General features: G+C 42.2%; 2 protein-coding genes across 4 annotated transcripts in view; one reads left to right on the top strand and one right to left on the bottom strand.

The window, feature by feature from the left end:
• LGI1 (leucine rich glioma inactivated 1) overlaps nt 1-13,086 on the bottom strand; it is a 51,059-nt gene extending 37,973 nt beyond the window's left edge. Inside the window, exons 1-2 of one of the 2 annotated variants that reach the window (XM_075612819.1) lie at nt 12,454-13,086; nt 12,022-12,093 (exon numbers count right to left, since the gene is read on the bottom strand). In XM_075612819.1, coding sequence (XP_075468934.1) covers nt 12,022-12,093; nt 12,454-12,653 — 272 coding nt within the window. In that variant the 5' untranslated portion in view covers nt 12,654-13,086. The remainder of the gene's footprint in view (nt 1-12,021; nt 12,094-12,453) is intronic. The other variant, XM_075612818.1, reaches the window with a different exon arrangement.
• RBP4 (retinol binding protein 4) overlaps nt 1-18,181 on the top strand; it is a 534,850-nt gene that overhangs the window by 333,660 nt on the left and 183,009 nt on the right. Inside the window, exon 1 of one of the 2 annotated variants that reach the window (XM_075612822.1) lies at nt 14,914-14,917. The exons of the other annotated variant lie outside the window; for it this stretch is intronic. The gene's annotated coding sequence lies outside the window, so the exon portion shown is untranslated. Of the gene's footprint in view, nt 1-14,913; nt 14,918-18,181 lie in introns of those variants that run through there. 2 annotated transcript variants of the gene reach the window in all.

Here is an 18,181-nt window from a genome sequence, read left to right as displayed (position 1 = left end):
GAGAAGGCTTAAAACAAAAATAAACATAAACCAGAAATCAGTGCAACTGTAACATAAAAAACAGTGCACTATAATAGGAGGTGTTGTGTAAATGAAACTGTATGGGGGATACTGAGAAGAGCACCCCACATAAGGCCCATTGGGAGGTAAATGCAGGTACCTGCCCAGTCGCCACAGCGTGGGTAAACTCTGCTCGGATACGGGAGTGCACCAGCACCCGGAAGAGAGCCTGGCAGGTATGGGACACCTCAGTTAGAACCAGAAGGAGTTTGAACAAGGAAGGGGTTAAACAAGGTATAGTTTATTGAAGTACAGTTTACTGTTAGTACTTATAAACTTCATAGTTTCTGTAATGAGCAGGATTGAAAATGTCACTCAATGCGCATCTTGCCACATGTATGTGCACTTGGAGCAGCTGTTCCAAGGAGCATACCGCTGTGAGAGGTGTGAGCGGGTGGTCTCTTTAGAGTCAGAGATTGCTGATCTGAAGAGGAAACTTGCAATATTGAAAGATATTGACAATCTTGAAAGGGGTTTAGTGCTCACTGAATCTTAAAGTGATTCAGTGATGCAGATGGTGGTGCTTCAACTAGTGGTGCAGATGGTGGCGCTGTTAGTGAGGAGCAGGTAGGTAGCTTGGTTGCCGTTAGTGAGGAGCAGGTAGGTAGCTTGGTTGCCGTTAGTGAGGAGCAGGTAGGTAGCTGGGTAACAGTTAGAAGGAGAAGCAGGGGCAATAGGAAGAGGCAGGCCAGTTCTGAGCTATCCCACCCAATAGATTTGCCATGTTGAGTGAAGATATTGGGAATGTTGGGGCAGAAATGGCAAGGCTGGGGGAGACTGATTCCTCTAGCAGCCAGGGGAATAGTTCCTCCAGCACAGTGGGGGCTCAGGATGCTCAGATACCAAGAAAGATTGTGGTGGTAGGGGACTCCATTATTAGGAAGGTAGATAGGGCAACCTGTTGCCATGACCGCATGAACTTAACAGTTTGTTGCCTCCCAGGCGCTTGGGTTTGGCACACTGTGGATTGGGTAGACAGATTGTTGGGAGGTCCTGGGATTGACCCAGTGGTCTTGGTACATGTTGGCACCAATGACAAAGTTAGAGAAAGATGGAGGGTCCTAAAAAATGATTACAGGGATCTAGGCCAAAAGCTTAAGGCAAGGACCTCCAAGGTAGTATTTTCTGAAATACTACCAGTGCCATGCGCTACCACATGGAGAGAGTCAGAGATTAGGGAGGTTAATGCATGGCTAAGAAAGTGGTGTAGGAAGGAGGGTTTGTTTTTTTTTAGAGAACTGGGACTCCTTTCCTGAGAGGTGCCATCTTTATTCTAGGGACAGATTGCACTTCAATGAAGAGGGATCTTCTTTGCTAGGAGGGGAGAATGTTCAAAAGGTTGGAGGAGATTTTAAACTAGGATGGAGGGGGGAGGGGAATGAAACAGATAACAAACTAAATAGAATAGATGAGGAAACAAGGTATGGAGGTAGAATGGGGGCAAGTGCAAGTTTGACAAACAGCGAGACACTCATAGTAAATACGGATAATACTAGAAAACTTCTAAAGACTAAACCAAGTTGGCGCAGAAAGGAAGGAGCAGATAAGATAATAGTACAGCCTGAAAAAAACCTGAAATGCATGCTTGCTAATGCAAGAAGCCTGACAGATAAAATGGGGGAGCTTGAATTAATAGCTGCAAGGGAGCAGTATGATATCATAGGCATTACTGAAACATGGTGGGATGAAACTCATGAATGGGCAGTTAATTTAGAGGGTTATTCCCTTTTTCGGAAGGATCGAGCAAATAGAAGAGGAGGGGGAGTATGTTTATATGTTAAACCGGACCTAAAACCTATTATAAGGGAAGCTGTTTATGAAGGGAATGATGAAAATGTAGAGACCTTGTGGATAGAAATTAGCAGTGGAGGTAAAAGTATAAAGAAAATGTTTGTAGGGATATGCTATAAACCACCAAATAACAGTGAGATTGAGGAAGCTAAAATACTTTTCCAAATGGAGACGACATCAAAACTAGGTCATATTTGCATAATGGGTGATTTTAATTATCCAGACATAGACTGGGGCAATGAGATTAGCATTACAACGAAAGGCAACAGGTTTTTGGGGGTGCTTAAAGACAATTATATAACCCAAATTATTGAGGAACCAACCAGGAGAGGGGCAGTTCTGGATTTGGTCATATCAAACAATGTAGAAGTAATAACAAATATTCAAGTCCTGGAACATTTGGGTAACAGTGATCATAATATGGTCTCATTTGAAATAAATGAGCAAAAAAACAGATTACTTGGGTTCAATAAAGACCGTAAACTTTAGAAAAGCAGATTTTAATAAACTGAGGACTAATCTACAAGTAATACATTGGGATGATGTTTTTGCAGGGAAAAATGTAGAAGATAAATGGGCAGTTTTTAAAACATTGTTAGAAAAGCACACTTATCAGTGTATACCCTTGGGTAATAAGTATAAAAAAAATAAGTCAAAACCAATGCGGCTAAATAAACAGGTAGGGGAGGAAATGGACAGGAAGAAGCAGGCGTTTATATTCTTTAAGTCGGACGGGATGGAGTAATTTTATCAAAATTATAGGGAATCAAAGGGGCAATCAAATTAGCAAAAATGGATAATGAAAAAAGGATTGCAATAGAAAGTAAGATCAACCCTAAAAAGTTCTTTAAGTACCTTAATAACAAAAAAATTATAGAAAAGAAAATACAGACAAGACAACGAGTATTCTAAGGCTTGCCTTAAACTAGCCCGGTTACATGCTGGGTTTAACCTGGCTAGTTTAAGGCAAGTTTAAGGCATTTCTGCATTGACTAATGACCCATCGGATTAACACAGCACATTCAGTTTAAATGGGACTGCCAGGGACCCCTGCTGTTAATCTGATGGGCCATTAGTCAATGCAGAAATACCTTAAACTTGCCTTAAACACGACCCAGCATTTATCCAGCATGTACTTGGGTCTTGTTGGCGATTGCCACTGGTTTGTGTTAGAATAACCATTGGCACTACAGTATAGGACCCTTTCAGTGTGAGATGGGCAGGCAGATTATTGGAGATAAGGAAAAAGCAGAGGCATTAAACAAATTCTTTGCCTCTGTCTTTACCAGGGAGGAATCAAGTTTAATAGTAGTGCCGCAGGAGGAAGCTATAACCTCCATATTAAGGAACAATTGGTTAACTGATGAAAAAGTTCATAGGTAGCTTGAAAAGATGTAAGTAATTATGGCACCTGGCTCCGATGGTATACATCCAAGAGTTAAGTTCAATAATAGCCAAACCATTACATTTAATATTCAAGGACTCCATTTCCACAGGCTCAGTACCACAATATTGGCGTAAAGCAGATGTGGTGTCTATATTTAAAAAGGGAGCTAGATCACAACCGGGGCATTACAGACCTGTAAGCCTGACTTCAATAGTGGGGAAACTACTTGAAGGTGTAATTCAGGATAATATTCAGGAATACCTAATCGAAAACAAAATAATTAGTAATAGTCAGCATGGATTTATGAAGGATTGATCATGCCAAACTAACCTTATTTGTTTCTTTGAGGAGATAAGTAGGAATTTAGACCAGGGTAATGCAGTTGATGTGGTCTACTTAAATTTTGCAAAGGCTTTTGATACGGTTCCACAGAAGAGGTTGGTGTACAAAATAAAGTAAATTGGACTCAGTAGAAATATACACCTGGATTAAAAACTGGTTGAAGGCTAGACTACAGAGGGTTGCCATAAATGGAACTTTTTCAGGTTGGGCTAAGGTCGAGAGTGGAGTACCTCAGGGATCGGTACTGGGACCTCTGCTTTTTAACTTGTTTATTAATGACCTTGAGGTTGGCATCGAGAGCAAAGTCTCCATCTTTGATGATGATGATACTAAATTGTGTAAGGTAGTAGAATCAGAGCAGGATGTAATTTCTCTCCAGAAGGACTTGGAGAGACTGGAAACTTAGGCAGGTAAATGGCAGATGAGGTTTACTGCAGATAAATGTAAGGGTATTCATTTTGGAAGCAAGAATAAATGGGCAACATACAAATTAAATGGGCATAAATTGCGGGAATCTTTGATGGAGAAGGATTTAGGAGTGCTTGTAGACAGCAGGCTTAGCAATAGTGCCCAAAGTCATACAGTAGCTGCAAAGGCAAACAAGATCTTATCTTGCATTAAACGGACAATGGATGGAAGGGAAGTAAACATAATGATGCCCCTTTACAAAGCATTAGTAAGACCACACATTAGAAAAGACATTATGGAACTAGAGAGAGTGCAGAGAAGAGCCAACAAATTAATAAAGGGGATGGACAATCTATCTTTGGAGGAGAGGTTACCTAAATTAGATTTATTTACATTAGAAAAGAGGCATCTAAGAGGGGATATGATAACTATATACAAATATATTCGGTGACAATACAAGGAGCTTTCAAAAGAACTATTCATCCCACGGACAGTACAAGGGACTCGGGGCCATCCCTTTAGGTTGGAGGGAAGGAGATTTCACCAGCAACAAAGGAAAGGGTTCTTCACATTAAGGGCAGTTAAAATGTGGAATTCATTACCCATGGAGACTGTGATGGCAGATACAATAGATTTGTTCAAAAAAAGGTTGGACATCTTTTTAGAAGAGAAAGTTATACAGGGATATACCAAATAAGTATACATGGGAAGGATGTTGATCCAGGGATTAATCCGACTGCCAATTCTTGGAGTCAGGAAGGAATTTATTTTTCCCCTTATGAGATATCATTGGATGATACAACACTGGGGTTTTTTGTTTGTCTTCCTCTGGATCAATAAGTATAGATATAGGATAAAGTATCTGTTGTCTAAATTTAGCATAGGTTGAACTTGATGGATTATGTCTTTTTTCAACCTTATCTACCATGTAACTATGTAACAATGGTAGGCACACTAATAAGAAACTACATAAAGCTTCACACTCAATAAGTGTTACAGGACAAGATATCATTTGGAATAGAATCAAATAAATAAAAATGCAGACACTTACAAAGTTCAACCAACCACATAAAAAAATTGTACGCCCCCTCTGCCTGTGCTGGTCCAGTGGTGTGCCCCCCCCCTTACCTTGCGCAGCGCCAAATGACGTTATGTGATGTCACGTGACCCGCTGCGTCATTTGACGTCACGTTACCGTGGCAACTGTGATGTCAAATGACCCCGCGGCATCATTTGATGTCGCGTTGCCATGGTCACGCGTCCTGAGGCCGGTTGAACCTCGGTAAGTGGAGGTTGCAGAGGCCTCGCGGGACCTCTGCAACCGCCCGCGCCCCCCCAGAAAAATCTCCGGCCCCCTAGTTTGTGCACCGATGTATTAAACCATAATATTACATTGATGTGCCCTTATAATCTCCTACTGCGCATTTATATATTATATATATATATATATATATATATTTTTTTTTTCTTACTAGTATAAACCAGGAAAAGTAAAAGGTTCCTAATTTAGGACCGTTAGCAATAATAAAACATGCTACTAGAACAGTACAAAGTCAGCATGCATCTTTCTAATTAGGGCATTCTATGTATTTATGTATTCATATAAACAGCTTATAACAGCGCCAATTGTTACCCACATGATTGCAAAGAAATGAATGAAATGGATTGTTTTAATTAGATAAAATGGCCCTGTATGCTATTGGTTGTCAAGAAGGCTCCGGTATAAAATATTTTTCAGAAGGCTTTCTAGTTATTTATAGTGTGCTCATTTGCATGTCATTACCCAGAATCCCCGGCTGCAGTGGAAGCATTGTATGCTAAGAGATAATGGGAAAAGGCAGGGTTGCAGACCTGTCTGCACAGGAATTTGCTCACAGGTGGTATTTATATTTGCTGTAGTTATATAGAGATACATACAGTATGTCAACACACAATGGCAGAATTTTACAGTACATTGAATTCCTTTCAACTTCAGCAAGTATACATTCCGGGTGGGGGTAAAATCTCTGGCTCTAAGAAGAATATTTCTCATGAAAGAAAATTACCATTGTGCCAGTTTAGGGTTCACTTGATGGCTGTTCTTAATTTTAAGAACATTTCCTAATTGCTCTTTAGGAAAATGGACCGAGACCAAAACCCAGCAGAAGAAGAGATAGGATTGATAGAGTTAGAGTTAATGTATTTGGCATGTCTGATGTACTCAATGATCATTTTCATTTCGGCTCGGTTAAATTTGGGCTTTCTTTTCTTCTCGGCTGGGGTTGCTTGTTTTCTCCATCATGATGTAGCAGGGCTTGATTCTGCTACGCAGATTGTTGCAGACCCCCATGATACATAGTCCAGTTTCAGGGGTGAGCTACATGAGTCTTGTTGGTGACAACCAGCAAGGGTTGGATTGGGAGTTTAGGGGGTTGGCAGAGGCTGGGGTGCAGGCTCGAATCGGAGCCTCGTGGGGAGCAGGGAGCCGGTGCGGTGCACACCAGGCCTACAGGGAATCCTGGTTGGACCGGGAGAACACGAGATGGGTGAGTGAAGACCCACAGGGCATATTGTAGCAGGCAGAGAGAGGATAATATCAACCCATTCCCCTGATAGGCTAGATCTTCTGCTGCCCCCTCGGTTCTCCCTCCTTCCCACTGAAATAGCTTCAAGGCGAGGGATGGAAGGTTAAGCCCCTAGGGAGCCTCTTTGGTGGTCAGATAGGTTGTGGAAATGGCGGAGGTCAATTTCACGCCTAGGCAGAATAATTTGGGACCTCTAAGCCATGTTCAGGGAGGAAGTCCATTATTGGCCCCTAGGTACAAAACACACACAAGGGAGGAATGGATGGCCAGGATTTCCATGATCAGTACCCACTGCTGGAGCTCTTTTGTCTCTTGGCATGGCCGGAGCATGGGAAAAGGCACCACCTTTGCGGGTGGGGGCCAATCCTTGCCCTGTTCGACTGGACTCAGCATCAGGGCTGCTGCTGCTTCAAGAAGGGGGAGGCAGAGTTAGCTCCTCTCGCCTCTATGGTTGTCCCGGCTGAAGCTGGGAGGGTTTCTGATGTTGGATCGAGCAGGCAGGACTCATGGTGTTTGAGTGCCTGGGGCCCATCTCCCAACTGACAACAAGTTAGATTAGCGGCCGGTGCAGTGCTTAGCTTTAGGTTAAGGAAGCTTAGACGTGCGTCAGCAGTCCATTTGCGTTAATGTAGAGCCATCTGCGCGGGTGATTATCGCACGGTTTGACTCAGTTAATGTTCCTTAAGATCGGATTTGGAAGGTTTCGGCGGGTCTGGCGATCCTGGGCTAGTTTAAGGGGTTAATAGCCCCATAGGTGGTGGCTGTTTAGGGGGTAAGTGCAGGGTAACAGTCCCAGACCGGAATCAGTTACAGTAATGCCTGGTGGTGGCATGGTTGGCGAGTGGGTAAGGACCATTGTGTTTTGAGTACCTGGGGCCCATCTTGCTGCTGACGTGGGGTCAGCTGAATGGCTGGGACTTGGGACTGTACCAGTTAGCAGGTCATGATTTAAGCGCCATTGGCCTTACCTGTGGGTGGAGCTTTCTGGAAGGGTTAGCACCTCCCCTTTTGCTGTATATAAATAAAAGCCGCGGCCATTGTACCTCTAGACTTTGTGTGTGAGCTTTATTTGCGAGATGTTGTGGGGGGTTGAAGGAGCAACATCGCAGGCTCTGAAGTCAAGAAAGCATGGAACCTTCGCAAAGTGTGGCATGCCCGCAAGGCCCAGGCTCACCCCACCTTATCCACCTGTCCCTCCCTCCCCTCTTGGTCACCGATGACACCCCAAAGGGGGGAAGGGGCCAGCTTGAGTTAAAGGGAGGCATTGGGAGGGGGGGGGATCATGCCGTTGGGGGGAAATCATGCCGCGCCCCTCACTGTGTTTTCCCGCCTCCCCCTTCCCTTTTTGGTTAAATTCTGTTTTGTGTGAGTTATACTTGTATTGAATATATTTATATTTGAGGTCTCTGTTGGGGTTATATTGCCTCTGTCGTGGCGGCTGTTTGGGGGACAAGTGCAGGGTAACCTTGCCAGACGGGGCTCAGTGGTACGATAATGCCTGGTGGTGGCATGATTGGCGAGTGGGCAGGACTCATTGTGCTTTGAGTACCTGGGGCCCATCTCACGGCTGAACGTCTGGGACTTGGAACGGTCCCAGCTAACAGGGCATGATTTAAACATCATTGGCCTTACCAGTGGGTGGAGCACTTTGGCAGAGTTAGCACCTCCCCTTTTGCTGTATATGAATAAAAGTCACGCCCATCGTACCTCCAGACCTTTGTGTGTGTACTTTATTTGTGGGATGCCACGCATGCGCAGATGTAAGCGCCGACTGCACAAGCGCAGTCGCGAGCACTGACTGCACATGCATGAACGGCGAGAGCCAACTGCAAATGCGTGATGAGGGCTTGCTGGCTGCGCTTGCGCGATTGGTGTTTGCCGGCCGCTAATGCGCATGTGCGATCGGCACTTGCAAGCCTGCGGGATCGGAGCTTGCCGGTCATACATGCATGGCCGGAAATCACCGATCGCGCATGCGCACAATCGGCCAACGAGCACCGATCACGCACAGAAAAACCGAGAAAGCGTTCACAAAAGTCGGGGCCCGGGACAAACAGCCAAAAACTAGGACTGTCCCGGCTACACCGGGACATCTGGTCACCGTACCAAAATGTGTATTTTGAAACTGAGTAGGGGACAAGATGTTTAAACAAGTAAAATAAAATGAATTCATGTAATACCTTCTCTACAATTTCATAATAGAATATGTTTAACAGTTTTGCAAACTCAAACTAATAATACAAGGTAAATAAAGCACAAATAATGTGCACAAGCGCAACAGATATATGACAACATACGGCAAATATATCACTTATTGCAGTGGTTCTCAACTCCAGTCCTCAAGACCCCCAACAGGTCAGGTTTTCAGGATATCCCTGCTTCAGCAGAGGTGGCTCAATCAGTGGCTCAGTTGAAGACAAAGCAACTGATTGAGCTATCTGTGCTGAAGCAAGGACTGATTGAGCAACCTGTGCTGAAGCAAGGACTAATTGAGCCACCTGTGCTGAAGCAGGGATAGCCTGGAAACATGGCCTGTTGGGTGGTCTTAAGTCCTGGTGTTGAGAACTCTTGACTTATCGTGGTGCACCAAGCAATCCTTCTCCCAATTGCTGCTATAACAACTCCCCAAATTACTGTATTCTCAGATTCAAGCGCCTTCACAAGTTCACACAAATGGGTGAAAAAAGATTGACTAGGCTCAGATTCACCAAGCTCCATTAGGTCACTTAACTTGACGTTGCCTTAACATCACATTAGGACTAACGGTGTATCTTCACTTAACTTGATGTTGCCTTAACATCACATTAGGACTAACGGTGTATCTTCAAAGGACCATGTTTTCTCCCGCAAAGCGCATATAGTGTTAACTTTATTGCCCATTAGAGATAAGAGCATGCAAATTAGGCATTTTAACATTACATATCCCTAAAGTCAATTAAGGTTAAGACAGGGAATTAACACTACATTAGTTAGGTTATCAACAAAAGACAAAAATACCCAATGTTACAGTACATCCAATGTGACAAAATACATATTTAAATACTTCAATGTTGGTATTCTCATGAGTAATGGTCATTTAGTTAAACCCTTTGGCCAACGCCTCAGAAGCCTGCAGCCACGTCACGGCATGACCAGTGAGCAGGTCCTAACACTACCTGTGAACATTCTCAGGTACCTCTGCAGGAGGGAGAATGACCTCAGTGCATCCGTCCTGCACAGGGACATGAAAAAACCTGCTACTTAAAAATTGGGGTGGGGGGGAGCTTAAACTCTGGGAGGAGGGGCAACTAACCTCCAAACAACTGATACCAGTTGAAGTATTTAACTATGTATTTTGTCACATTAGATGTAGGATTGGGTATTTTTGTCTTTTGTTGTATACATTTGGCCACGCTCTGTAGCACTCCTTTTGACACACACACACACACACACACACACACATATATAGTGGTGGGATTGCTGGGATTGCGTTATTTCCCTCTCCTAAACTTGCGTTAAAGACCTATTTCAGGATCTGGATCAGAGTAACACTGACATACTTAATGTCATGTTAATGGACGTTATTGATTGCAATTCTACATGAATGTGATGTTAATCCTATGCTAAAGAGATGAAGAACGGGCGTTATTTTTGCATATATTAGCATTAAGGATACAAATTAACCTCCGGGAACATAACGTCTATTCCTGTTCTAGGTAACGGCACACTATGAGCTCTGATTTTACAGAGGTTTGTGGATCTAGCGCTGTGTTAGTTTCACATGCCCACACATGGCCCTTAATGTATATCCATGTAGCTTTCTCGCATTAGATTGAGTGAGATGAGCAGAATGTAGAATTTGTGAGACTAACTCCAATGAGATTCTGTGGGTTGTATTAAGATACAAATACACAGCTGTTTTCTGGCTTAGTGTTTCATCCCAGACTGGGCAACTAAGCATTGCTGCAAATCTAAAACCTTTGCATTGGCTTAGTTTTGTGCTGAGGAGAGGGTGCAAGAATTTACTTGGCAGGGTAACTCCCCAGACTTTTGAATTGACATTCCCTTCCCTCCATAAATAACAAAAACTAAAAAAAAAAAAACACTATTTTTACAGGTCAATTTCTGGTGTTTTATTTGGGTATACAGTAAGACTAAATAGAAAAAAAATAAAATGTAACAGAACCATTCATTCTGTATTTTTTTTTGTGTGTGTTTTTTTTAACATTTGGATAGTTGTTTCAGATAAAAACAAAACAAAAAGAAAACAGATTAATATATTTAGAACAGCTAGTTAATTAAAAAGGAAAATGACTGGTTTCTAATAAGTATTTCTCTGGAGCAGGTGGCTCACTTGGTAGGAGGAGGTAAGCTAAGGCATTGAATGGTGACCTTGGAGATGTCACTTCATCTCTTTCTCTCTCGTGGTCATAGGTCAAATAGTCACTATAAAACATTTGTAATGACTACTCAAAGGTGCCAGATACTACTGGTAGTGAATGGGTTAATATGTTGCAGCATTGGTGCTGTGTTTGATGAGTACCCTGGTGTGTACTGTACGCTGAAAGAAAAGCAACAGACGGGTAATATAACCGGTTTCTACCTATAGAACACTGGTCAGGCAAGTAAGGATGCAAGCAATGCAAGAAATAATTCATCCACAATGGTACCCAATGTATCCCTTGAACACGAGTGCTTATTCCTAAGTAATATAATTCAGTAGATAGTGGTATAATAGACCGATTCATACACCCGTGTTATAGTACAGTGCAAAAATGTATCAATTATATAGAGATCCGATTTCAAATTGAATCACTTGGATAGTAGCAAAGTCCATTTAGGCTAACCCATCAAAATGACTTATAGCATCCCCAAATGGCTGGCAAGAAGCTGTATACTTCAACCTAATTTGTGTAGCTATTACACTCTTTTCTATACCCAGTTTCCCAGAAGATGCATGGCACATATATTCACAGCTGTGTTTTAGATGCCTAGATGTAATTTGAGCATAGAGATGTCCGCTTTCCTACATACAGGCTAATGCACGAGAACCTTTATATGTGCTAAAATAAAGTATTGTTGGTAACCAGCCATCAAAGTGCTTTTTTTTGGTCTAAACGGCAGTACAATGTAACAAAAGAAACACAAATGCAGATTGCAGCAGTTACATGTGCATGGATGTTACTGCAATGCTCAGAGTTCTCAGTAACACTTGCTGGAATACTGAATATCACATTACTGACACATCCTTCAGCACAAAGAAAAACTGCAGTATTTATCCACTTCACTCAAATAAATGACATGTGCAAATAATTGCATTAATAGTCACATTAATGACCGCCTGGCAGTATTCTCATTTACTAGAAAGAGAATCCGTTTTCCTAGTGAGGATGATGCAGATTTGAATGCTGTGCATGTTACACTATACCCCCATACTGTGCAGAACACAGTATTATTCGCTTACAACAACAACAAAAAAAGGTTTCTTACAGGAGCTGCAGAGATGGTATGTGTGAAAAACTCCCCTCTGGGATTTCGGTAAATTCAGATCTCACAAAGGATCTGCAAAAAAAAAAAAGGGAAAAAAAGAAAGGAAAAATCAAAATAAATCCTGGTAAAAGAAAGACGTTATCACCATTGCACAGGGTTGCACAAAAACATACATCAGAGTTTATTTGACATGCATTACCTAAAACTGAAAACATGCAATGACGTAATGAGGGTTTAAAGAATGAATATTGCATGAATATTGCACATGCGGAAAATAAATAAAAGAAAGATCAGGCGGTTGAAACACATTACATTGCATAAGGCAGCAGAAATCTGCTCTTGTAAACCTTCGTTATGCAAACATGGAAATGACCCACAGAACATAACACATGATAAAATACAGTAAAATAATCAAATGCTTACAGCCCTTACAGTGAAATAACATCAGGAAGGAAGGTGCGAGGAATAGATTTGGCATTTTCACATAATGCATTATCTTTGGTGCAGGTACACCAGATAGGACATTTTGACTTAGCTGGTTTCTTTGCTTCAATCCCATCAATCAGTAGAAGCACAATTGAAAAGCATAAGAAATAAGCATTTCTTCTAGAGAGTCTGCTGTCATTCCCCATCCTCTGGATCTTCTCTGATTCCAGCCAGTAAGAAGGGTATTCCAAATCATGAACAGGGTTCCTTTATTCAGCTGTGGTCTTCTCAGTAAGGCCAAGTCAAGGTTTTCTGTCTTCCTCCTGGGTTATTTCTTCCTTTTCTGAACCTCTGTGTTCTTCTGAAGAAAAGAGAATCCTGCAGCTGATCTGTGAGCTGTGTTCCTTATGCAATGTGCAGCTAGAGGACTAGTGAGATGCTGTAAGATGGGGCATATCCCACTGCCTTGCAGGAACACAGCACAGTGGGAAATACTGTACATGCATTGCCATGTTAACATCAAGTACACAGCAGTAGAATGCAAAGTGATGTCGTTTAGAAAATGCACAGCTTGCTGCTTTCTAAGGGAGGCCCTTTCCTAGTAACCAAAAATAGTCCAGCATTATGTTTTGCTGGGGCTTAGAGAGGAGGGGAGGGAATTAGTCATTTTCCCCTGGATCCCTCCAGCCTTACATCCTTTGGGAATGGTGCTTCACATATTATAGGGCACAGGGAGAGGCAAACAGGATTAAAAGGTGCATTCACTGGAATAAGAAATCAATGTAGAGCCATCAGAGGCATTACTGCAAAAGTCATCATTTTTATTTCTTCCCTGGCTCATCACTGTTCATACTAGCACTTTTGAAGACAAGACATCGTATTGACTGCATCTCAATAAATGCTCTCAGTAAAACTGCTGTTAACACAGTAATAGCTAGAGTACAGCATTTTACTTGCAGGATCATGTTTAAATGTAGGCATCTTACATTTGTTTCCTCTCTTAGCAAAACATGTAGTGCCACATCAATTTGTGAAAGCAGAGAAATGCCACAATGCATTGTGCAGCAGAGAATGGGTTAAATGGTTCTCTGTTATATTGTTAAGCAATTTTACATACAACAAAAGACGCTTCTGTATGTTGAGTATTCATCGCCAGCTTCCTTTCATGTTATCCTGTGTCTTTCAGGACCATGTTACATTTCACGCTACATCACTCTACAAACACTATTGTATGTTGCTGTGGCCCTATGTAAGCCCCTTCCTCCCCCCATCCCATTATTTCAATACCTATTGCTTGCCACCTTCCATGGATTGAGACTAAAGTGTCCCCTTTACTCTCTTGTATTTCAACCTAAATATGCTTTAGAAATGTAATGCCCATAATTGATTACATGTTCTGTAACTTTACCCAGTCTCACCCAACATGTCCAAACCACATCCAACTATTTCTGCACGCAATTATACACCCCAACGTCTCCTTCTGTTTCCCGTAACAATGGCAGATGTGTGATCTTTATCCGAGTATGAAAGGAAAATGTGTTTGTACCTAAAGAAGCACACTACAAGATATTCTGCCATGTCTACTAAGCCATAAGTCACCTTATGGCCCATTGACTTAAATGGTGTAGCACGGCTTAGTAAACAGGCCCATAATGCTCAGAGTAATGCAGTTGTCATCATTATGTTTTTGTCATATTCACTGGTCATTAATCACCAGCTAATATTATCCTTATTCTACGGTATATTGTCCAAAGTAACTGTTCGAGCCCTTTTTGGCTAAAAAAAAAAAATCCTTATTGAAGTCATCTTGCATTTTCGGACACAAAGGGCCCTAACAGCCACTTCGGACAATATTTTCCCCATAACTTGCTGCATATTAGAAACAAACATTCTTCATTGATCTTCAGGTGTCCAGGTCTATGTAGATCAGCGGTTTGTGACTTCTTTTGGTTAAGGAACATGTAGATAGATGTTTGGGGTTCAAAATGTAGTTTCTCTGAAGACTCAATTTCAAGGGTTAATTTTGCAAGTTCTTTAAAGCTGCTCTGAACATACAAACTTTTATGGAATGCAAAAGTAACGAATTTGATAGAGAAGAAATCTATGTGGGACAAGCAGGAGGATACCGGAACGAGATAAGCCGGTGCATGCAGCGGATAAACAACGAATATAAGTTTGGTTCTTTGTACTCACCATTTTATTTATAATAACAAGCCATGTAAAGGATAATTTGTAGCTACCAAATAGGTATATTAGGCCTGTTTGAGAATAAGATGCTTCACAACGATCTATACCATTAGAGGCAGCAAGTGCTATATGTTCTCATAGCTTAAATGCCTGGTTTTGCCTGTTACCTGTATATCGGAAGTTTTATTATTTTGCCTCTATTAATAAAGATTAGGAACTGCTGCTAAGATATCTCTGTCTGGTGCTAACACAAGGATCTGTATATACAAATGAAGGGAACTTTCTTCTTCCCTCGTTATTTATTTTCTGAACCATATAATTATATTCTGAAATTCTGCAGAACCCCAACCTCTGTAACAGCGCATCTTTGATCAGATGCTTTGTAAGGAACCCCAACCCTCTCTAATAGCGCGTCTGAGATCAGATGCATTGTAAGGAACCCCAACCCTCTCTAATAGCGCGTCTGAGATCAGATGCATTATAAGGAACCCCAACCCTCTCTAATAGCGCGTCTGAGATCAGATGCATTGTAAGGAACCCCAACCCTCTCTAATAGCGCGTCTGAGATCAGATGCATTGTAAGGAATCCCAACCATCTCTAATAGCGCGTCTGAGATCAGATGCATTGTAAGGAACCCCAACCCTCTCTAATAGCGCGTCTGAGATCAGATGCATTGTAAGGAAACCCAACCCTCTCTAATAGCGCGTCTGAGATCAGATGCATTATAAGGAACCCCAACCCTCTCTAATAGCGCGTCTGAGATCAGATGCATTGTAAGGAACCCCAACCCTCTCTAATAGCGCGTCTGAGATCAGATGCATTGTAAGGAACCGCAACCCTCTCTAATAGCGCATCTGAGATCAGATGCATTGTAAGGAATCCCAACCCTCTCTAATAGCGCGTCTGAGATCAGATGCATTGTAAGGAACCCCAACCCTCTCTAATAGCGCGTCTGAGATCAGATGCATTATAAGGAACCCCAACCCTCTCTAATAGTGTGTCTGAGATCAGATGCATTGTAAGGAAACCCAACCCTCTCTAATAGCGCGTCTGAGATCAGATGCATTATAAGGAACCCCAACCCTTTCTAATAGCGCGTTTGAGATCAGATGCATTGTAAGGAACCCCAACCCTCTCTAATAGCGCGTCTGAGATCAGATGCATTGTAAGGAACCCCAACCCTCTCTAATAGCGTGTCTGAGATCAGATGCATTGTAAATTCTTCTGTAATTGGTACAATTTTTAAATGACCTGAATAATGCAGGGAACCCGTTAGGGATACCCAGGGAACCCAAGTCTTCCTAGGAATTCCTGTTGAAAAACATTGATGTAGATACTAGTTAAGTGTTGTAAATAAATGTAAGCCAGTGTGTAAAACTAATTTTGTAAAGGCTACTGCTCAACTTCCTGATAATGTTTTTGCATATTCTGTTGCCTGCATGTAAAGCAAATATTTGGGGATTTTTTTTTTGTTGTACAAGTAGTTTTTATTGATATTGTATTAGTTGGGTACAGAAAGGAAAAAGGGGGAGGGTGGGGGGATTAAGGGGAAAGCCATCAAATCACAAACAATAACACACCAGCGTATCTTTTTTTTTTGTATATTCGAGGATTCGTCTGATCCTTTTCGAAGCATTACCGGTCACCGCCGTGACCGGAAGGTATTTACAGCAAGTGCACCAACACCGGTAAACAGGCGCTGATCCCGCCTTAGGCGTAACTCTTTGGGGACACTAGTGAGTGGCCAAAGGCCTAAATACACGGAGCAATCCTTTCTATCAGTACAAGGACACGGTGTGTGGGGCACGCGGTGACGTGACAGAGACATACTCATTAGGAGCGTGGCTGAGCCACTACTATACAAGGACAATACTCCGTAGGAGCGTGGCAGAGCCATTAACGTTATAAAGATATTACCAGTTAGCTGTGTTAGTGTATAAGTGAATAAGCATATAGTATAAGTGTTATATGATATGTGTTGATGCAACTTATAGAGTGCTAAGGTTATAGTGCATTACAGTAAAACTGGTTGCAAGCATGTGTTGTTATGTTTCTTGCCAGGGGAATCTTACCTGATGGGGATCCTGGGTCAGTGGAGGCGCTGCGCTAATTAAGTGTTACCCCAGGCTCCCAGCTAGCGGAGGTTCAGATCTCCTGGAGCCACAGGTGTGTGCAGTACCCGTAGTCTCTTTAGAGTGTCAGAAAAAGGGCTACATAATATTAACAAAATGATAATAGAAATAGTAATATCCGTGCTGAAATGCTATGATTCTTGTGTTGCATGGATCTGTTCCGTGGTACCCTGGGTAGTTAGGTTCACTTTGTTACCGATTGTGTTCTTTTGTTATTGGCTACTATTGGAGGATCTATGCACCTTTTAAGTCGCCTCCCCCCGCCCCCTCTGCCATGTTCCCTTGTTTCATATGTTCCCATCTATATACTTGTTCCATGGGGCCCAGGTCTCATGAAATGTTGACAATGTATCTTTGATTGTATAGGAGAGCTTTTCCAATCTCATTACTTTCCAAACCCTCATAATCCATCAGTCTTTTACGAGAGCTGCCTTCTGCTTCTAATTGACTTCAATGGCACCTCTTGCAGTGTTTAATAGGTGTATTACTAGAGACTTCCGAAGTTTGTAACCCTCAATATCTTCTATATTTAATAGTAGAATACTCAGGTCTTGAGGTATCTTCACCTTAGTGATCTTCTTAATCTGTTCTATAATCATATTCCAAAAGTCCCTGATTATTTTACATTTCCACCAAATGTGGGTCTTTGCACCAATTTCTCCATAGCCTCTCCAACATTTATTGGAAGCCTCGGGGAAAACATCCATGTAGTCTCTGGGAGGTGTAGTACCAGGGGTACATTATTTTGTATGTGTTCTCAAAGATTTTTGTCGAAATGAAAGAGCTGCTAGCATTTGACCACATTTGTGACCATTCATGCATGGGGAATTCCTTACCTAACTCCCTTTCCCAGACTCATGCAAATCCTGTGTTGGACTCTAGCTCCTCTTCTATCAGAGTTAGGCAACAGGGCAATATCGCATTTAAACGGCTTTTTATACTACTATAACACTCCGGCAAAGAAAAGTCATACGATAAGCCAAAAAATGCCTGAAATCAAATTCTTTGCCAGAAATTGCTATTCACTAAGCAGTGATAAGCATATCGTACTATAAAAACTTGCAATATTTTGGCGCCAACTACAGCCTGTTGCTAAAGGTATTGCAAGATGCATAAAAGCAGTTTCTTTTAGTTTTACTGCACAGGACTGATACCGGAGACCCGGGGGTCCCCGAGTGTTCCCGCAGACCCCCACATCTCTGGGGGTCCCCTGGGGTCCCCACATCTCACATCCACAGATCCCTGGGGTTCTTGGGGGTCCCCGAGGGTCCCAGCCAGCCTCTGGTATCAATCCTATGCAATAAAAATAAAATTGCAGCCAGTTTCAGTACCTTAGCTGCTTACCTGCTTTGTTGTTGGTACATGGGGTGGGTGAAACTTGTAGTTGCCCCAGGGTGGGTGTTTAGGCCTTGCA

Source organism: Ascaphus truei, chromosome 8 (genome assembly GCF_040206685.1).
Source record: "Ascaphus truei isolate aAscTru1 chromosome 8, aAscTru1.hap1, whole genome shotgun sequence".
NCBI lineage: Eukaryota > Metazoa > Chordata > Amphibia > Anura > Ascaphidae > Ascaphus > Ascaphus truei.
The sequence above is the reverse complement of the archived record's forward strand: the minus strand, read 5'-3'. Positions and strand labels throughout refer to the sequence as shown.